The sequence below is a fragment of the Peromyscus maniculatus genome, chromosome 14 (assembly GCF_049852395.1).
Source record: "Peromyscus maniculatus bairdii isolate BWxNUB_F1_BW_parent chromosome 14, HU_Pman_BW_mat_3.1, whole genome shotgun sequence".
NCBI lineage: Eukaryota > Metazoa > Chordata > Mammalia > Rodentia > Cricetidae > Peromyscus > Peromyscus maniculatus.
Genome location: NC_134865.1, coordinates 52,004,349 through 52,027,119, shown reverse-complemented (window position 1 = coordinate 52,027,119; position 22,771 = coordinate 52,004,349). Strand labels below are relative to the sequence as shown.

At 45.8% G+C, this 22,771-nt stretch overlaps 1 protein-coding gene across 2 annotated transcripts in view; it reads right to left on the bottom strand.

Moving 5' to 3' along the window:
- Rad51b (RAD51 paralog B) overlaps positions 1–22,771 on the bottom strand; it is a 541,809-nt gene that overhangs the window by 48,119 nt on the left and 470,919 nt on the right. For both annotated transcript variants that reach the window (XM_076550950.1, XM_042260850.2), the window contains exon 10: positions 443–546. In XM_076550950.1, coding sequence (XP_076407065.1) covers positions 443–546 — 104 coding nt within the window. The remainder of the gene's footprint in view (positions 1–442; positions 547–22,771) is intronic.

Sequence of the window (22,771 nt, the reverse complement as noted above, 5' to 3'; positions counted from 1 at the left end):
CTTTAAACCACTAGCACATATGGTAATGTAAAAGTATTCAGAATCTGGGCTTATGCACTTAAAACACAATTATTTAATCTGCTCACAAACTAGCTCGTCTTCAACAATTATTTACTGAAATAATCATTTAGAGGTGGAGGAGTTAAAATTCCCCCAAGTGTGGTCCCTGGTCATTCACACATGTAAAGGAGATGCTAACTCCGCAGGATCCACTCTTAGACTGTTGCCCTGTGTGTGGATAGCTCCCCTCCTCTCTTCCCCCACCCTCCCCTATCTTATTTTAGCTGCTGTTAGGACAAGCAAAGTTTCTTTATGATCCCCTTGCCAGCCAGTACTGGCCCAGGACAGAGATGGTCGCAAACATTTTCAGATACTCTCCCTTCTAGTTCATCTTTTTCTCTGACCTTCACACTTGAAGAACTCGGTGGGAGCACACACTCACCTGCCTTCTCTCTGAATCAAGGTACTGGAGAATCAGCCGGGTGTTCACACAGTGACTCCATGTGTTTCCTAGTGCAGCTACCACACAGCTGGATCCAGAAGTGCCTGAAAGGAGACAGGGCAAAAAGTCCTTTTCAGAGGCCCTTCCTTATATGGCATTGGAGCTAAGCTCAGTCATTTTTCATACTCAGCGAGTACTCAAGGCTCAGTCCATCACCGCAAAAGTGGATGAATTAGAGGAGGATGACGTAAAGAAAGTGGAGACCAAATAAGAACCAGCGAGAGGTCCTTCAGCCTTTGTGAAGATGACCACCAATGGGCAAACGAAGGCATGACGAGGCAACCCAGCTACTGATGATGAAGAACCACCCCTCTACTCATCCCTGGCAGAAGGGCACAGCGCTACTCTACTGTTTATGAGCGGTCTTTGTTTAGTTGAATGAGTAGATCTTCGGTTTAGATTGGGAATCGTCTTAACTCAGTTTTCCTTATCAATCCGGTGGTATATACATATAGCATTCCTTTGCCTTCCCTCCCCCATGTACATCCACACCCAGAAGGGGAGTCTGGAAGAGCTCAGCCTTTTGCACCCAGTCAGCTTTAGCTTGCTCTATTTCAAGAGCAACATTCCTTTACCCCCTAAGACTTTCCTGTAAGGAGGATCTGACCTGGACTCCATCTGAATTCCAAGACTACTCCAAATTGCATGTGGGCAGCTATCGTACATCTCGAAAGCTTCGCTGATCCCTTTTGACAGGACCAGGAGAAACCATCCCTGCTCCCCAACCCCCTTGTTTCTCTTGAGAGGCAAGCTGCCAAAGTCCTGCTTCAGGGAATCCAGATCCCTCCAATCCCATCTGGCATATCCTGAGGTTTTCCTTCCCAATCTTGTGCCCTCTTTGACTCCCGGCCATGGCAGGGATACTGGCCTGAGGGGGCCCTGGTGAACACTTTGCCTCCCATCATTGAGATACCAATGAGGAGACTGAGGAAATAGAAGTTGAATAAATTAGCTGAAACAAAATGAGGCATGGAGCTTCTCCTCATATTATCTCATCTGCACCCCTCATGATCAAGCAGTAACTGGTCCTCTTTCCCAAGACAGACGAACTTTAATGTAGTACCAGCTCCACAAAGCCCTAAGTTCTTGGGTCCAAATACCACAACTGAGAAATGATGTTCAGTGGGTCTTAGTTGGAAGCGATTTTGTCGGCTAATGGCTAGTGGGAGGCGTACTGGTGTCTAGAAGGTAGAGGCCAGTGTCATCGCCGAACATCCTGTAATGAACAGAAGAGGACGATGGCAAAGGTCTACCCACCTCACAGTACAGCCGTTCTGGAACCCCAACGTTAGATAATGAATGAATTCGATGGAAATCAACAACAGGCCTCAGTACGGGGATTTAAAGAATTTAGCACAGAATAGAAAAGAGTAAAATTTAGAGTGACCCTGGCTCATTGTGCACACAATTCAAAACGTGAACAGATGAAGGTGAAAATAAATAATGTGGCCTGTGGGAATCTGATCACCCCGCCGCCACCTCCCCCGATTTAATCCTTGGTAGTCCTCCAGGCCTAAGGATCAGACGCTAATGCCTGAACAATGTCTTCTGGGGGCTCCGTCTTCTGCTCCCGCCCCGCCCCCACCGACTTCATCTCTCTGAGTTCCCTCCCTGAATGGCTTTGCTGTGACCTTTTGACTCCTCTGTCCTCATCATCCTTGACCTCTTGTCAGCAGTTGACAGAGAGTCTCCTGGCCTTCTCTGTTGACCTTTATGATGCTTCTTTACCCTCTCTGCCTTTCACCTCCCTCTTCTTACTTTGGGTGAACCCCAGGGAATGGGGCATGGTCGTTTTTTTTCCCCTATCTAATACCAAATGCTGAAGAGCCACCGAGTGGCTATGAAATGGATGTTCATTAGTAAGAGGCCAGGTCTTTATCACATCAGAGATGGACTCAATTCCAGTTTTCTTGAGATACACGACCTCCTAATCTCTCTTCCACTGTCCGTTTTCCCTCTAGTGGTGTATGCTCTCTGTTTGTGGTACTGAGTTACGTAAGGTCATTGTACTTTCAGCACATTCTCAGCACATTCTCCCGTATTTCTCTACCCTTTTCTTTCTTTCTTCTCCTTCATTGGGTGACCATTGTTTAACTCTTTCATTCTGTATGTATGCCTTATGGACATACATGATTTTATGAATCTATATAAAATCTAGGAACCATGAGTAAGAGAAATTATGCATTATTTGCCTTTGGGGGACTCAATTTACTTAATACAAATATCTTCAATTGCATCATTTTACTGGTATAGCTATTTTTCTTCATGGCCAAAAAAATTCCATATGTCTATATATACCATGTTTTCTTTACCCATTCCTCTGTTAATGGACCTAGGTTGATTCCATAATTTAGTTATTATTTTTATGTGTTTGTCTGCATGTATGTATGTGCACCATGTGTGGGCATGGTGCCCTCTGAGGCCAGAAGAGGGCATCAGGTTCCCTGTAACTGGAGTTATGGACAGTTGTGAGTCAGCACGAGGTGCTGGGAACTAAATCCAGGTCCTCTGTAAGAGCAGCAAATCTTCTTAAATGCTGAGATGTCATCTTTCCAGCTCCTCTTCTGATTTTTAAAAGGAGAAGCCCCAAAATAAATATTTTGGGTTAATTTTCCTGATTTAAAAATGCTTGCGTGGTCTGAGGATATTGCTTAGTGGTAGAGCGCTTGCTTAGCAAGGACAAGGTCCTGGGTTCAATTCCACAGCACTACACATAAAAGTTGGCTTAGTATTTACATTTTAAGTTTTTGAAGACTTGAGAACCAGATGGGTTCATGTCAATCAGGTTTTTCTATCTGCCCATGTGGTATGGCCACATGTCTACCCTGTGTCCAAAGCTGCCTCTCAAATGCCAACTTCTCTTACCATCACAGAAATAATCAGTGTCTTCCTCCTCTAAAGTTCAATAATACTTTTTCAAATTCTCTCACTTACCTCCATTTATATTGTGGTATGTTATTTGTGTGATTTTGATTAATATGCATTATGAAAGAGCCAGAGGCATGTCTGGTTTGTACCAGCAGGCCTGAATCACTTAACACAAGGATGCTTACACTGATTAAATGACTAATAAGTTATTTCCACTGAATGCTGAGCCATGTTATAGACTTGTTTTAACAGCATATTTACATTCTTAATTCTACCTTAAGCTAAAATTAATAGGTTTGCATTTTTTCAAGCAAACTGTAGAAGCTAGCTGTTTATACGTCTGCTAAGTGAGAGGATTAAGTGAGGCCGAGGTTTACAGTTTGCCAAGAAAAGGCTACATGTGAATAATTAGGAGTTACTAATTGGTTAAGAACTTAAAACATTTTTTTTTTGGGTGGTGATAAAACTGGAGGAGTACCCCAGTTCTAAATGAAGGCAAGGGATGTTTTTAGAGATCAGAGCCACATCCAGGGCAGGAGCAACTATTTTAAAAATTCCATAAAAGGAAATAAATAATCAAATGATTAAAAAACAAAAATAGAACAAACCAAGAAAAACTCTATACTACCAGGCCAACAAGAATGGGATAGATCGGTACCAGATACTTGGCTGTTCTCTGGACAGGTAAACCTGGGTCCTCGTCAAAGGTCACAAGGGTAAACGATAGAGAAAAACTTCCAGAGAAAACTCTGAAAAAGTAACTTTTGAGAATGCATGTTTCAGAAGCACTTACAAGTATCAGGCCAGTGTAAGAGTAATCCTAGCAAGACCTTGAACATTAATATTATGAAGGCGATGCCTTTGGAGGCACTAACTATATGCTAGGCATTACGTAAGCCTCCCAAATAGAGAGGGTGTACACTGTTTGAATTCAGTACACCTTTTTTATCCTCACAATAGCCTATGAGACAGGCAACACTATCAATCCTATTGACAGACTTAAGCTCTGAGAGATTAAGTCACTTCCTCAAAGTCACCTGGTTGGTTAATGGCAGAGCTGGGGCTCAAAACTAGGCCGTTAACCCTACTTTGATTAGCCTTCGCATCATATCTCAAAAATCAACTATCTAGTTACTGTCCTGTCCGCAGGGGCCCGAGAAAGGACCTGGATTGTCCAAACGCCCGTCTCAGGAACGGCACTGACAAGCCATCTTATCTGAGCTCCACATGTCACTCAAGTCCACATTCTGCTTCTTCCTTTGTGCTGATGTTCAGTGGTATCCCAGGGCAAGAGGGTTCCACAGACAGCTCATGCCCTGGCTTGCCAAGTTATTTAGCCTTGCTCAACTGGACTAGCAGCTGGAGTCACACAAGTCAGGTGGCCTAGAACTGACCCTCCCTGGTTAGAGGTTTAAAACTAACCACATCACAAGAGAAGAACCCTGGGTGATTGTGCTGGTAGGGTCACGGGACAGGTCGATGGGGAAGCTAGTCAGTTACTATATATTCATGGCCTTATTTTCTTCCTGTCTTTTGAGCTCCTAGCGTTCCCAGGAGAGGGCTGTCATAAGTGACCATTAATGCTGTTTATGGGAAATTTAACGTAGGAAGAATCTGCTTACTGGCTCTTTGTAAAAGGTGATTTCCTGCCCAGTGACCTAATTGGTCAGGAAACTGATAAGTGAGTCTTCTCTATGTTCATTTGAAGCGGAAGTTCTAAAAACTGGGGCATGTTCCCTTTCCCCCATTTTTGAACAACTGTGATAGTTAGACCTGCCAAGGCTGTACGACTTCATTGTCTGAAATCCGGTGGATTCCAAAGCACATTTTAAAAAGTCGAATAAATGAACTGAGATTTGAGAATGTTTTCATTGTTTGGGACTTTCCATCCTCACCGGCTGAGCCTGCAGAAGGGTTTGAGAAAGATCCCCAGAACAGCCTCGCTCATTCCCACAGAATCAGGGCTCTCTACAAAGCCTGTGGGAATACTCGCTCCCCACTCTCTCAGAGACTCGCTTAGGTGAGTCAAAGCAAACAGAGTTCTCCTTCTGTGATTGCTTACCCATCTGTAAAATTCGAATAATAATTCTTGCCTCCAGGCCATTGAAAGTTCTTGGTGACCCTAGATGGAGATACTTGATATGGATAAATGGCAGGAACATTGATGATCAAACACAGAAGATGAAAGTTGAGGAAGAAAAGCAGTTTAACCGCTGCTCTCTCTGGTTTTCCTTCTAATCATTATTCAAGATAGCAGAGCTTCGGAATGAGGCGGTGAGGCATAGGATGTGGACACTGAAACTTCTCCCAGAACTGCTCCTATCTTTTGGATCCAGTTCCCAACCTCTGTGGGAGCTGGATATGAAGACACATTTCTCACACGGTCTCCCTGCGCTGTACACGCTGGGTGTAGCCCTCTTGACTTCAGGCTGGAGGAGGACAGCCAAGTTGCTATGGAGCCTGGTTTCTAGAAGATGATGGGCAGCTGGTACCACGCGGTGTCAGCGTTCAGAAGGGGCATGTTGTGTGTGTAGGGGAGAGGAGAGTGATGAAAAAGTTTCTTTTCTGAAAACATTTGAATTTACGACTTTCTGCTAAACATCTCTGAGAGGTCGGACCAAATTGCTAGTGAATGACAGAAACATGTTTGCCCTGTGGCAGAGGGGGCTCAACTTGAAAAGAATGGACATTTGCATGCTTACAAATAATCGGGGGGAGGGAGGGTGAACCACCTCCCAAACAAACAACAACCCCCCAAAAAACAAACTAACAAAGCAGTGACTCCCAGAATAGGAACAGAAGGGAGGGAAAAGTTTATGGTCTTAAAAGACTGAATATTTGGAATACTTAGTCCTTCTTGTCCTGTTGGATAAAAAGCAACTTACTGAGACGAGAAGTAGGAAATTAAGAACACCACTTATGAATGCTGCAGGACTGGAGTTGGTGTAGGGAAGGTGGTGGGTTACCATGGGAACTTTCTCTACCATGCTTGATGGGTCTGGCCCTGTGGTTCTATTTCCGGTTCAGCTGTAGGTTTTCAATGAGACCACAAGAAAGAAGGAACATCTCTAACAAAGAACGCAAGAGTGAGCTTCAGGACTGACCAGCCAGATCACTTTTCCAAGCCACAGTACCTTCACCCATGGTCAGAAGGGGTTGTTCCAAAGGACTTCAAAAGTTCCTGGGTTGACTTAACACAACAACAACAACAACAACAAAACCCAAAAAGCCCGAGTTAAGGTATTTTGACAACCAAAAATTGGTGTCTTATTCAGGGCCTCATCTATCCTAGGAAGTTTGTGCACACAGCTCTTCCATGCTGTCTTTGAATCATCGTCAGATCCCACTCAGCAACCATTGACACCTGAAGACAGTGTGAAAGTATGATCCCTTTTCTAATAACAGATTTCTCCCCAGATCAGGGATTTTTTTTTTTTCTTTCTTAGACTGTTCTACCTACTACAACCCATGAGGACTGACTTCTGACAGACACAACTTCAAATCAACGAAGCTTAAACGCCGAGTCTGAGTGGTAGGGTGGGACCAGAAGGGGACCACCATCCATTGGGGTGCATTTCTCCTGTGTCTGAGCAGGCCAGGGGTGCTGCTGAGCTGTGCATTTTCCTACTGGGTCTTCCATTTGACCTAGGGGAACAACTGGAGAATCTTGGTTACCCCATTGCAAGCAGGAAATAGGGGACTTCTCAGACTGCTTCCCCTCCGTTTTCCAAGTAGTCTACATGGTATCTGCTGGAGGCTCTTCAGTTTTCACTGTCTGATGCAGAAAGACAACTTCACCAGCCACAGTTGAAGAAGATGAATGGAACACTGGCTGGGACAGTAGTTTTAGAACAAAGATTCAAGGTAACCCACAAGTTCCACAAGGCCACAGGGCAAAAGTATCAAATGAAGAGAGATTGGGAAGGCTTAGACATTTATTCTCCAACAAAATTAATTTCCTTGGGGGCTTGTAGTTCACTAACTGAACCTGTGAACCAGCTGTATTTAGTGTGCACTCTACTTCCTTGGGTCTCTAAAATTGACAATTGTCTGTAGGTCAAGTTCCAACGGAAGTGACATTTTTGACCTAGCTCTATAAACAGAGTACTGGAAAAAACCCATCAGCTGCACCGACTGGCCCAGGAACCACATGCTGTCTATCAAGTAACTGTAGGATCTGTGCTGCCATTCTAGACGAGAAAAAAAAATATCGTGTTATTTATAATCTTCTGAGTTTTGAGATTCTCAAAATACTTGGAAGCGATTCGTCTTTCGGATTTACAAATAAAGACTCTGGGGCATAAAACCATGTAACAACTGCCTCACCCAATACCATCTGCTCACAGCCCAGTGCCCTGCTAGAGGACCAGGCTGCTCGGCTTAGGGAAAGGGGAAATGTTCATCTCCAGGGTCTCTTCACCGGAGGAGAGCGGGATGACTGGTGTCCAGTGTTTGCACACACTCAGGCTGACTCAAGTCTCAGTAACACTCGTTACTGGGGAAACTAAGAAATGTGACGCAGGAACCATAAAAGGTGGGGGTAATCAGCACCTTTGGAATGCAAGATTTAGAGGTGGATTAATCTCCCATAGCAGCAGGTGGAGCAGAAGCGGGGGTGGGTTGAGCTAATCGCTAGGATAGAGCCTGGGATGCATCGGCTGAAATCACTCAAACAGCTCCACTGCCTTTTGTGGGGGGAGAAGACGCTTATAATTTCCCAGAGTCTTGGAATGGCCATGTAAGTTATTATCCAATCAGGAGACTTTTGAAATTGAGATGGGGTCATTTTAGTCATAATGGGACAGCAGAGATAAATTGGGACTGTTTTGAGTGAACACAGGTGGTCATTTTATAGGGACACCATGTAGGAACTGCCTGGAATCAGCTGGAGGAGGCTCACTCTTAGAAAAGGTCAGTCTGAAAACCATTCCCATTTGGCATCCAAACCATTCTGACTGTGTAGGGCTTCTCTGCTGTGCTTACAAAGACAGGCATCCATGTCCTTAAATAAAGCTAGGAAAAAAGAGCAGAAGAATAGTCCCAGCATCTGAGTAGAAAGAAGCAACCTCCTCTCACTGGTTCAGCTGGTAACATCCCCAGAAGGCTCCCCAACCACCTTTCCTTCAGGAGTACTGCTTTCTTCCTGTTACTTTCTATATGGGAAAGCTCTCCCCAACTTTTTTTTTTTTGGTAGATTTTTGAGACAAGGTTTCTCTGTGTAGTCCTGGCTGTCCTGGAACTCCCTCTGTAGACCAGGCTGGCCTCAAACTCAAAGATCTGCCAGCCTCTGCTTCCCAAGTGCTGGGATTAAAGAGGTACACCACCACCACCCAGCAAGGATGACCTGCAACTGAGTGTCTCGACTCTGAAAAGAACTTGTGTGTGCAGGTGTGCACATCCATGCACATGTATAGAAGGTTCCTACTGTATCACTCTGCCATTCCACTGCCACGGGCTTTTATAGTGAACCTGGAGCTGGCTGCTAGCCCCGCCCCCCCCACCGCTGTGATCCTCCTGTCCCCACCTCCTTCAGTGTTGTGTTATAGGGAGTCAGGCCTTTTTTGTTTTGGTTTTTTTTTTTTTTTTTTTTTTTTTTGGTTTTTTCAAGACAGGGGTTCTCTGTGTAGTTTTGGAGCCTGTCCTGGAACTCACTCTGTAGACCAGGCTGGCCTCGAACTCACAGAGATCCACCTGCCTCTGCCTCCCAAGTGCTGGGATTAAAGGTGTGCGCCGCTGCTGCTGCTGCTGCTGCTGCTGCTGCTGCTGCTGCTGCTGCTGCTGCTGCTGCCGCCGCCACCACCACCACCACCAGGCGTGTCCAGGCTTTTATGTGGGTGCTGGGGATCTGAACTCAGGTCCTCATGCTTAGCAAGTGTTCTTATCTACTGAACCATCTTCCCAGACCCAAGAAGAACTTTCAATTAACAATGAATTCACTTATGAGAATGAACACACACACACACACACACACACACACACACACACACACACACACACCATCCTTAAGCTAACACTAGAAAAAGAAAGCAAACACTGAACTATTTAAAGAAACCTGAAGCACATTTTTAAGATTTTCATGCTCATTTAAAATAAGCCAGGATGTTTACATGAAATGTCCCTTGTCCTCAGATGTATTTCTATCCCCATGCTACAAATTTTTCAGATTGCACTTAACAACTGCCTTGGTCTGAGCTTTGTTTTTCTGGTCCCATCACCGTATCTGAAGGGGCAGAAGGATACCGGAGTTGCATTCTCAGTAAATCTGTATTATGCACGGTCATCACCTCAGGTTTGACCGTCTGATATTTGTTTCGGGGAAACATTGGGCGATGGAGAAGGAACACAGCTGTTTGGTCTGACATCAGATTGGTTCTAAAACCCTGACTGCTAGAGTGAGAGAAATCACCCTCAGACATGTGCATTCAGATAACTGCCTTTGGAGAGAGCTGGGAAAGGTTAAAAAAAAAAAAAAATGGCACATCCTTTATCAGTTTCTCTTTCCGGGGAAGACTTAAGCCACAGAGGAGAATATCTGGAAGCTGTACATATTTCAGGACCGAGTTTGGACAGTGAGAGGGCCACATGACAACCGACTTAACTGAAAAGCAAGGGGATTCTCTGAAAGCCATGCTTTAGCTTTGGGAACTCAGCTCCCGAGGAAATGGAAATCCCAGGTCAGGGAACCAGACCCTTCATGGTCAGCTGCTGTGGATCCACACCTGGGTCAGCAGCTCCTGCTTCATGCCTGCATCAGCCTCTTGGCTCTGCACGAAGCAAGGACAGGAGGAAAAAAGAAATGTGATTCATCAGGAAGTATATTCTTGAAGAAAAATATTTCTGTGAGACCGGTTTCAAGTGACTAAAAGATTTTAATATACAATGACATTTCAACTAAACACAGTGTCTAATCCTGGACTCAACCCTGGAAAAACCTGCCACAGGAGCATTACTGGAGCACCTGGAAAAGCTTAAATTTTGCCTGCATATTAGATTACAGTACTGTATCAATGCTAATTTCTCGGGCAAAAGAATAAATATATTATGGCTATATAAGAGAAATTGTTGTTCTTGGGTGACAAATGAAAGTCTCGGGACAGAGGATCATGACATCTACGACTTACTGTCAAGTGGTGCCACAAAGACAATAACAACTTAATGATATTAAAAAGTAGATGGATAAGGACAATAAGCAAGAAAGACAGACCAGGAGAGGCAGCCTGCTAGCAGCCTAGGAGACGGGTACTCCAGTTCACTGTAGTTTTCTTGGAACTTTCCAGTATGAAAATGTAAGTTAGCTGTGAGGGATGGACTGGGTCACATATAACAGCGGGATGTGGGGTTAGATCAGACATGTGTTTTTCACATCAGAATCACCTGGTTAACTCTCTAAGGTGTTGAATTCTGGGTCTACCCAAATCTAAGGCACCCACATATCTATAGGCACTGTGCACACCCATGCGTGTACACGTGCACAGACACACACACACAGACACACAGACACAGACACAGACACACACATACACACACACCCTCATCACAGGAGTTTGCATTTCTGTTTTCCATGGCCCAGGTGTGTTTGCATTGGGAAATCTTCAGTGTCTTGTGACATGGCTCTGTATCCTTTTCATCTTGGAGACCCAGCTCGGGAGAATGCCCTTTGGCCCAGTTTAAAAATGTCATCTGCTGACTTTATCTTCCTCTTAGCTCCCAAGGGGAAAAGAGAGGAGAGATGTAAGTGCTTTTCAGAGTGGCCATAACTCATCTGTCTGGAACTGCTGTCAGAGGCGCCACCCCACACATCCAGAAGAGTGGAAGGGGGACAGCTGACAGCTAGTGGCATAGAACAGGCCAGGGCTAGGATGGGCCACTTCCCTCATTAAGGTCCTTCCTCAGTGATGCGCCTTGGCCTGAAGTTTTTCAAAGTGGGTCAGCTTTCAAAGGGTCCAGCCCCTGTTGTCACTCAGGAAGGAACAGTGTTACTCAGAGTCAGGATAACGAAAAGGGACAGGAGACAGATGCCCCCAAGTGTCTCTACCTCTGAGGTTTAAGGATAGCTGATAAAGTCAACTGAAGTTTCTTTCCTTTGATCTCAAGACACAGGCACAATCGTTACTCCTATGTTGGGGTAGGGTGGGGGGAGACCCGGCCACTGGAACCCACCTTGCTGCAGGCAGATCTGCTAGGCCAGCTGCCTCCCTTCTGGCATCTGAGAGCAAACTGCTGTGGAGAATGCTTTTAATTATCACCTAGCATGAATGTGAGGATTTATTGTTATGCTTTCCTCCCACCCATCTCAATTGCCCCTTTGGGAAGTAGAAGGACTGATAGGAATCAGTATATACTCTTGCATGGAGAGAATGGAATGTGGGCGTCACACATGTCTGCTGCCCCTGAAGGCACTGAGAGGGGGTGATGGGTAGAAGGAGGTCCATGAAGAATTCGAGGTGCATGAAGAGCTCCCCAGTGTCCTTGTCAGGGCATTTTCACTTCTCATGAAGCCCTGTCTATACAGGCTGCTCAGTACCCTCAGTGTGGCCTGCGGGTTTTTTTGTTTGTTTGTTTTTAAACATCTGGAACAAGGTTTCCTTGAACCAAGGCTAGGAGAAGCTGCCAGACTTCTCTTTTGGAGGGTTGTGCACACACATGAGGGATCACATACATGTGAGGCTTGCCTCCCTCATATCAACACAAGGCTCACAAAAAAGGAGGGCCCCAGAAGAGAGGAGAACTCTCATTTGTAACGAACACCCCCACTGAACTCTAGATGGTAGTTGCAGCATCCCAACAGTGTGTAGACTGCTAGTGTGAGTGTGTGTGTATGTACACGCTTGTGTGTGCACACGTCTCAGGGGTGAAGGCAGTTTTAGGCAATGAAGATCTCCTTGCTTCAACATTCTCTACTTCCCTAGAGGTGTCCCCATCTCCAAGGTTTAGTCAAATAGTTTCAGAAAGCTGCTTCACGGCAGAAAGGAAACCGACAAGGGAAATACGCTGAGGGCAGCAGGATTATTTTAACTGGGGGAACTGGTTTTAGTGGGTAATAGGCAGGCAGGACACATCTGCAAAATATGAATTCTTAAGCAAAGCAATTTCCTTCTTCCTTACAGCCACTGTTCATCCAGAAATGGGCTGGAACTCTGGGCTTTCAGAAAATGACCAGCATTAGGAGAATGATCAAGACCACCAACCTGTGTAATGTGTCCCACATCTCAGACATCGGTTGACATAACAGTAAAGACTTACGAGGTAACATTTTAGGATAATGAGTGTGTTCCGGGTGCTGAGCTAAACACCTCAACTTATATCGTCTCTGTGAGGGAGGTACCACCATCATACCAATTTTCTGAGGGAGGAAGTTGAGCTGCCAAGAGAGTTATTTGCCCAAGGCCACTTGGCAAGTGGCAGAACCAGGGTGTGAGCCTCACAGTCCAACTCATTATTTCTCCTTCCATTATTTCCTTCTGGGAGGGAAATGTTACCGACCCTCAGCCCACCCCATTCTCCAGATATCCTCCTTTTCCTTAATAAACTGTAATATATAACTTCTCATTTGGAGTCCTCTGTGCCTTTCTAGAAAAGCATGTTTTAATAATATTCTCTCTCTATTGTTGGGGAATTGAGTGAAGAAACTGATACCAAAGAAAAATAAACCTCCAGGTTTTCTTTAACTGGGAATATGTAAAATAACCCCAGCTGCTAAAATCATGGCTGGCTTTCTTTCTGTGTTCATAATCTACACATCTGGATCACCTTCTTTGCCAGAACTACGTGATTATGTATCTCTTTGTCTTTGGACAGCCTGTATTTTATGACATCTCTAAGTAGAAGGGCCATGTTAGTTATCATTTCAGTTTCCATTGGTGATTTCAGGATTGCTCTTCATCAGTATCACCTCTACACTGAAAAGCTGCAGAAGGTCCAGGTGATAGAGTTATGTATGAGCCCTGGAAAAAGGCAGCTAGGGAGCCCCTTGGGTAAGGGCACTTGACAACCGGAGTTGAATCCTCAGAACCCATGTGATAGAAGAAGAAAACCAACTCCATGGCATGATCATCTACCACCAGCCTACCCCCACCCTCACCCCCAAAAACATTTGGAAAGCTAGGCAGCCAGGATACATCTGCAAAATAGGAATTCTGAAGCAAAGCTTCTTTATCCCATACTGTTCTCGTGGGATAAGAAGATGGACAAGAGCCATATCTAATGCTTACTTGCAAGCATCTGTATGTACCAAAAACTTTTATAGAAGTAAAAAGCCCTTAGTCATGCTGACAATAATATGAAGTAGATACTACCATTGTTCCCATTTTAGAGAGGACACGACTTTATTTTTATTTGTAGCAAATGGGAGAGCCAGGATTCAGACTCCTGCTGTCTGGCTCCAGGGCCCATGTGCCAGCCTTCTGCTCAGTTCTGTCAAGCAGTGGGGCCTGGATACTTCCTACCACGGTAGCTGAGTTTGATCCTAACAGTGGGTCATTACAGCTTCTGAGGCAATGATGTCCATAAACTTTCCATGATATCACCACAGGTTCATCGTATTTACAAGACAGCAATGGCACAAGCAAAGATGTCGTGTTGGGAATAGTTTCAAAGAAATGCTTAGCATTAGTCCTTAGGAAAGCCACATGGTCAGGGATGGGGCAGATATCCCTTCACATCTTCCCTTGAACCGGGGTGACTGCTGCATCTAGGGACTTGTGTAGCTAGCTGTCTATGGCTCCGTTCAAGATGAAAGACCCCACAGCAGCTCTGGCTCTAAATTCAAAACAGCACATCAGGGCCGGTGAGATGGTCCAATGGGTAAAGGGGCTTGCCCCCAAGCCTAATGACCTGAATTTGATCCCTGGGATCCCCAGGGTGGAAAGAGAGAACCGGTTCCTGCAAGCTGTCCTTTGATCTCCACAAACACACACACACACACACACACACACACACACACACACACACACAAACAGTAGTACTATAACAGCAGGCGGGACAAAATAATAATATGATAAATGATACAAAGATCTCAAAGGCATAAAACTTTCCTTAAACTGGTCACCAAGGGGCGATTCTTTCAAGAGGCGAGTGTCCGCCAGAAGGAATCTAAAGTCATTCTTCTGTGTTTTTCTTCACGACTGAAAAGTTTTCTGTCCTCCTTCCCGACCCTTTTCGAGAGAATGCCCCTAACATAATCATAAACTTTAAAAGCAGAAGCTCTCACTTCAAAAGGGAATTTTTAAATAAAAACTCAAAAACCCACAGTGGTCACAAACTGCTTTGAGGGTCGGGGGGTGGGGGGTTATCGTAGGAGACGCTACTTTCATAGGGTGGTTGGTGAAGGAGAGGGATGAGAGAGAGGAGAAGGGGGGTGGGGGGTGGGAGAGGACGGGATAAAGAGGAAGAATCGCTGGCTTTAAAAAGCAACATTGTCCAGAGAGGTGAAAGGGAACAGATGGCCGTGGAGAATGTGGCCCTCAAAGCCCCCGAAGAAAGGGCGAGGCTGACGGATCTTGCTGTTTCCCATGGACGCCTGGATGTTCTGTGTTGGAGAGCTGAGGCCAGAGTAGCCGGCAGAGCTCTGTTCCCGGCGGCTCACTGGGGCAGGGCGCCGAGCGAGGCTCACGGAGAGAGACAGGGGGTGGCCATCAGCTGCCAGCCGCGGCAGGCCCCACAGCTTCTCTTCAGGCATAGCCAGGGAAGGTCAGACTTGCTCTTGACTTTGTGCTGGCAGACATGAAAGACAGACAGGACAGGACAGGAGCCCAGGCTGCAGTCGCTGCCTCCTCCCCTGAATTTAGAACCTGCTGGAGGAGGCATGCCCGGGATCAAATGGATATACCTTAGGAGAGGGGAAGGAACAGGGAGCCATTCAAAGAACAAACAAGAAACCTGGGGCTTTGAGAAAGGACAAAAGAGTGACTTGCTGAGGAAAACGCAAACATGGGTGAGGAAGGAGCCTGGGCCAGTCAGCCCCTGCAGAAGTGCAGGCATGGATGCGCACTTGCCTGGCACAGAATGATGGGGCAGAGGTGGAGCAGACATGTCTCTGCGTGCCTGTCTGGCATCGGGACAGGATGCCAGTGGGCTTGAGGTATGCAGTTGTACCCCACTGGGGACTGACCCTGGAAACTCACAAGTCCTTTCAAAAGTACAGCTAGTACAGGAAGCCCTGGCTGGCTGGTGAACTCAGCCTTCCAGAAGGAGAAAATCCAGCAGCCTCTGCAGACAGAGGGCTGGAGAAGCGGAGAAGGGAGGGATGGTTTGTAGAAGTAGTAATCACAAAGAGGCTTGTAAACTTCAGGGGACTAAGATGTAATCAGCGTAATTTCCTTAGCATTACTTCGATCAGGAAAATCATTGTTCCAAATGCCCCCATGACCTCTCTTTGTACCCTTTACAGGGGAATGATAAATTCAGTCCTTCTCTTGCCAGCCAGGAGTGAGCGGAATTCTTCCCACTCAATGTTCAGTCAGCTCAGCGAACTACGTGAACTTAAAACATTTCCCCAGTTCTACATTTTCTCTCTTCTGCTGGCCCTGAACATGGCAACAATCTGTTGGGGACCCTGAGTCCTGAGGTAGCGGAGTATGGGTTTGTAGATAGAAACCGATCCCTCATCAGAACATTTGGAAACATTCCCATACATGTCAGCTTCAGAAACATTTCTCTTTTGACCCTCTGTGGGGAAGGAGGGATGAAAAGAAGGCTCTGACTATCTCGGGGACTTGGTAAGCTCACCTTAACCTGGACCTAGGCCCCCATGTTGACATGGCTGAGGATGCCACAGTGGCCGTCAAGTCCCACGGTTCATACTGTGTGTACACTGATCGGAGTTGCTGAGAAAATTCCCAGGAAGCAGCATACTGAAAAAGATCGGCCATGATAAAGACCTTGCCTTTTATTTCTCTCCTTCAGCAAAACCGCTTCGCAGACACTTCAGACTTAGAAGTTCCACTAATCAGCCATATAACCGAGAGCCTGGCCTCCGCATAGAAATGACTTTGTATAGCTCCTAAGTGAAATCCCCTGGGGGACAGAAGATGCCCAAGGCTTTAACAATCGCCACATAACAGCCGCAGTATGAGAATAGAAGACAAGCATGCTCTGACATCCCAATTGAAACTCCAGGCTGAATCGGACATACAAGAATGTAATTACCTTCTCTAGTCTGACGGTACACTAAAGAAACTGGAGAAGTGGGATACCTATTAGGTCCCCACTAATCCTCCTCCTAAATTCAAAGCAGGGCCAGTCCCTGGAATTCATTTCTGAGTATTCTTACTTCCCTGCCATTGTTGGGCAGCTCAATTGGTAAGTGCTCCCAGCTCCTAATGCTCTCTGCCTCGCTCGCTCGCCCCTTCTTCGTTCCCAGTAGCTCAAAGCACTTTACAAATATCACCTCATTATTCTTTATAGCACTCGGGCGAGCCTGATAGGTGGAAAGGCTCATTATCTTCTCCTTAGCAATAGGGGAAATAGACAAAGGAAGCAGAAGCGACTCGCTGAGGCCAGCAGAGCAGACGCTGGACTGGAAAGTACACTCCGCCACTCTCCCGACTCCAAATGTGCACATGTCCCGTGTCAGCCTGTAAAACGGATCTGCTGACAGGGTGGGGTGTTCTCCTAAGCACGGTTTTGTAATCCGGCATGTCTGGAGGGAGGCTCGGCACGGTGGTGGAGAGGGAAAGGGCGGGAGTTGAGATGGGGGCAGCAATACTTAGGTCAGACAAGGCTCTTCACCGAAGTCTCGGGGCCTTCGTCAGGAAAGGAGGTGCTTAGGCTGGGGGCTCCCTCCTGCCCGGACACGATAGGTGAGGGAAGAGTTTCAGAGGACTGCTTTTACAGCTCACCAGTCCCTCCGACCAACGAGGCCTCGTTCCTTTTGTAAATCTGAAGCGGCACCCTTGTCTCTCGATAGAGTGCTCCATGCCATCCACCATCCACCTACGACAGCAAGCATCAGGTCAGCCAGGGTGGCGTGGCAAGGCAGAGAGGTGGCCCTGGTGTATTACTGCTGAAAGAGATGGAGACACGCTGGGAGCAGGGAGATACTGAAAAGGCCCACAAAGGGAAGAAGCGAAAAACTAGACAGTGTGCTGAGCCTCCGTCGGAACCAGGGACACACCCTATATTCCACAGAACTTAGAGTAAGTCCCCCAAAGCGTCGGGAAGCCCCGGATCAACAGGACCGGATTTGGCTTTTCCAGATAGAGGATTTACCAACCCCTCTAAACCATGTGAACAATGGCCCACTGTCCCCTGGAGTGGCAGTTTTCCATTTACCCAGAATTTCATTTTAATGAAAAAGCACTGATCTTCAAGTTAATTAAAATTGGATTATACAGGTTTCATAGTTTATAATTTGGCGCATGAGCTCCATAAGCCCGGACCTTTAGAAAAACCTACCATATCTCATCTCTCTGGTCTTCAACACTCACTTTTCCTAATGGATGCACTGTTGGTTGCTCATCCGACAAAGTTGGAGAGGCAAGACAGTAAAATCAACATTTGTTATGGAAGCAGCTCCTGACATAAGAATAATGACCTTGGATAATAGTAAAGAATAACGGTTTGGGGTGATGGCGTGATTATGGGGCTCAGAGATAAAGGACTGACTGTGCGGCCGCCAGAAGCAGCACATTTTGCAGTAATTAGGTTGTTTCCGTTGTCCTGGTCTTCCATGGGAACAGAGTCAAGTTCGCTTGCTTTTCCCGCAGAGACTGCAGGACATTCTTCTTCACACAGAGTAAAAAGAATAAGGAATAAATATCTCCTGAAAGTCAGAGGCATCCAGGGGGGTGGGGTGCATTGTATTTCTATCCACATCCAGCTGTAAGGGCCACTGACTGCCAGCTCCCCTCCATCTGCTCTCTCTGAGGACTTCAGCCTGACCTTGTGGAACCTTCTTTCTGGGAAGTTAAGGAATTTCCAGGATTAGCTCAAATCTTGAGGCTGCCAACTGTGACAATCTACACAGCTCTCTTAGGTAATGATTCAGACCCCATTTCTGCTCGAAGCCAAGATGGTCCCCAGTGACCTGGAAATACTCTCATTTCCTGGATGCAGACTATAATGGGAGTTGACCCCGGAAGAATTTTGGAAGGGCAAGCCTCGGCATTTCTGCATACTATAGATTCAACAGCTGATACCAGTGACAACTGAAATGTAATAAAACCTGAAAAGCAGGGTAAAGAGGTCATCAGAAACAAGTTTGAAAAAGAACACCACAAGAAAAGGGGGTTGTGGTAAGTTAATAACAACAGTGGTTAATCTCATACGTTTTACCTCCAGGACTGCCTATTTTGAGAGGAAAAATCTGGTGACTCTCTTCTTAACTGAATTTCTGAACACTCCAGCAAAAGTCCAAGTTTCTAGTCCTGATTAGATAAAATGCCAGATTCCCCTCACAATCCCAATTGGAAAGGGATGAATCGGTACTTTGTGCTAGCCCTGATAAGTTAGCCCTCCAATCCAGCCAGGAACAACACTCATAGAGGGCCATCATCTTTCCCTCCATCTCCTAAATCCTGCAAACAACTGCTGGTTGACCAAACATCAAAACAGCTCCCTCTGTGGCCTCCACAGGCCTCATTCCCTTGTTTGAAAAACAAAGGGACAGGACTAGAGCACCTTTACCATCCACCCTCCAAGACTCCCTGTAGCAAGGGATTCTCTGCAGGGTTGGCTCCAGCACTTTCTGGCTACAGTATAGCCTCTGTCTTTTGGGTTTCACTGAATCCTGGTCCCCAACCATGCCTAACAGTGTCTGGAGAGTCTCAGCTCACCACCTGAAGCTTTATTGGCCAATACAATCAAATGCTTCTCCCACCCCTACAAGGCAGAATTGACCAGGATTCTACTGACCCACCTGACCTCAGGAACCAAGGACACTCAAGAGGTCTAACCCAAAACATAAGGATGAAGACCCCAAATGTGACGGCTTAGCAAGAAACACACACATGAACAAATGTCCCCGCAGGTTAAATTCACAGAGTAAGCATGTAGGATGTTAAGAAGGTAGCTTTTTAAACACAAATGGCCAGATATGGGCTCACCATCCAACATTCTCAACCAACCTAGCAACCCAGGTCAGCAACTCAATACATAACAATGTTTCCACAATGATGACTGAGGAAGTTTTAAGAATAGTCAGCAACTCCAGGGAACTTTTCATACAAGGACTCCAAAATGTTATGTAAGGATTATTTCCTATGATCCCAAACAGATGTAGGGAAGAAGCTGTCCGTCTGAGAAGTAAGGGGCATTTCACAGACTTGTCTTAAGTTATAGAGTAAGCCAGGCTTGAACAGAGATTCCAACAGGCCACTTTCAGAATTATGCAGTTCTTAATCTCTAACACATTAGCAGATACCTGAGTGAGTTACACAACAATTCAGAAAAGTCATCGAGAAAGAAGTACCTGAGTTCCCTAGTGCCTCAGGAGTCACTCTGGGAACCTTCTGGAAGTTTGACTAGGATAGGCCAGATCTAGAATTTCCAAGACAATTAATATAAATACTGACCTGTGTTCTTAGCTTAGAAAATTAAATTATTTCCCCCTCTTCTATATTACCTTTTGGTTCAAGTCCAAATGCATCCTCTTTCTGATGACTAATATTTAGAGCATGTTGGTGGAGTAAGCACAGTGGAAAGTCACAGACAGTCTGTACGGTCTCAATTTAAAGAAACAAGCCAACCCTCACTACAAGTGTTTACATACATACAGGTTTTGAGTCAGCACCTGACTGTGCAATAAGCAGAGAAGAGACCTTTGCTTCCAGGCTGGCCTGGACCACCTGATCCTTCTGCCTTAGCTTCCCTGTGTTCAGATTACACACGTGTCACCGAAATGGGATCATAATCTTCGTTTTCCTTCTCAGCCTTCTATATTTTTTTTGTTTTACTTATGTTTTATTATACGGAGTTATATATGTTTTCCTGTAAGCATATTTTACATCAATATACAAAACAACACGGATAAACTTCACAGACAGCGTGGAGTGAAAGAACTGATACCAGAGAGAGACCCCATTACATGGCACTGCATGGGGTTCAAACATGGATGAACTAGTTTGTGGATGCAGAAGCCTATGAGTGGGTGGTCACTCTGGGGATGAGAGGGGATGGTGGGACAGGATAATGCCAGGAAGGGGAGCCTCCTGGAGACCACTGATGCTCTGCTTCATACCCTGGGTGTTGGCTGCACGTGTGTGTTCATGGAGAAAGTTACTGGTGCTGTAACTGTACAATGCATACTCATTTCTGGTTGTATATCAAACTTTTAAAAAGTTACTTAGAACAAAGAAGGCGCCAGCCCGGAGGTTTCACCACACTATCCTTTTAGGAAGTCTAGGGAATGGCTCTTTGTGGGCAGGGGAGAGAGAACTCAAACCATACTTTCGATTGTGCTGTTGTTTGCTTTGAGAGGTGTTCGTGACAAGGAAGAGACAATTCTACCTTCGCAGCTCTGAGAAAGCTCTGCAATCTGCTTCCATTAACCAGGAAGAAAAACACGAACTGACATCAGCAAGGGGTCATGGCACCAGGAGATTAGCAGCATTTGAATCTTCCTGACAACACAGGATTGATGGTGACTCTGAAAGTCTGTGTTTTCATTCAGTGCAGGCTCTCCAGAAAGACTGATACTGGACCAGACACATGCCATGAAGAGGCACACTTCTAAAACTAAGCCCGAATTTATGAAAATAAGGGGCTGAATCTTCTAGAAGAAGGCAGGGACCTTGTATCCTCCCTAATGCAAGAACAGGGGCTCAAGAAATACTTCTGACATGTGTGAATGTTTAAATCTCTGCTCAAAAAGAAAACTGGAATAGCAGAAGTATTACTCACTCAAGTAGAAGTTACTACGGATGGGAAGGGATATACTAGAATGACATACTGGATTGATGAGTATCTACTCAGCATCCCTCAAGGAAACTAAGGAACTAACCAAGGCATGAGGGGCCTTTAATTGGCTATACACATGTGGAAAAACTATCTGGAAGGACACCATTATCCAACAGAAATATAGTTCAGGGCACACGTCATCTAAAATTCTTATCAGCTATGTGAAAACACATGACATAAATGCTAAGATTTTCTTTCAGTTAGCACAATATGCCCAAACCACTATCAGATCAATGTGTAGTCAATATATTTCACACTATTTCCCCCATATGAAGTCTCTGAAGTCCAGTGTGCATTACACTTAGAACATGTTTCAAGTACTCAGCAGCCGTTCAGGGCACTGCAGGTCTAGGAGGCTTCCCTGGGTGGGGGTGGGGGGGCCCGCGGCGCAGAGGTGCCCTCTATGTGATCGAGGGTATACAGAAAAATGAGCTTCTGTATTTGACAGTGTTTCCATCTGCTCCTGCAGTCAACTGCATCCATCCACACCCTCCACTTCTCTAGATACCCAGTGTCCTTGTGGCAATTTCCCTCTCTGCTTTCCGACTCTGAGTATGGTTTCTGTCATAGGCAATCAAACCTGACGGAGATAGAGAAGGCGTGCCCATGGATACATCCTGTTGAAGGGGTGGCATGCCTGTTAAACAGCAGACACTCAATCAGTGCAGTTGAATGTATAAACTAAGAGAGTTATTAAGAAGAACGCGCCACCATTTTATTCTCGGCTTTCTAGGGTATTTGCAGTAGGTTACACAATCCATTTGTCAGTCTCCTTTGTGAACAAATGAACCAAAGTCTAGTTCCTATTTGAAGAATTCCAGGTGCACTTGCTGTAAATTCTGAATCAAACAGGAGTTTAATAAGGTGCAGGCCTACAAGATACCTGGACACCATCCATCTGAGACTGCTACAATGTAAAAGAAATTGAAATAACAGCCTTTCTATCAGCCAGCACACTCCCGCTGCATCTCAGCTCTTGTCTTCCCGCCAGCACACATTTATTTCTGTGTCTCCAGTTAAACATGGAACTGGAGTCTGAGAGGAAACGGGTCAGTGGTTGCTGTCTCCTGTGGGGAAAGTCACAGCCATCCCTGACACCTGGACCCAAATCCTTAGTGATTTCATGGTGAATAAGTGTGGTTATTTCAGGACCAGTGTTCCTTTCCCTCTGAGAGACCCAGATCCACATGGACGAGGTGAAGGCAGTATGTCTCCTCTCAGCTACAGTTCATCAAACAGAGCAAGCTTTGGGTGTTTTAGGTTGTAAAGGCTACCCTGGGTTCTAGGTTGTCTTTGCTGGTGGTATAGGGTCAACAACTTGAAAGGCCAGACCAAAGGAGAGGCAGAAACAATCTCCTTCCCACTGGTGGATAAGAATCCTCCTGGGACCAGGAGTGCCAAGGCATGTGCAATTCGGTGGTTTTGGAGGACTTGGGAAGGGCACAGGGGTAGGTACTAGGCATTAGGAAGGCTGAGACAAAAAGAACAAATTTGCCACTATGTCCC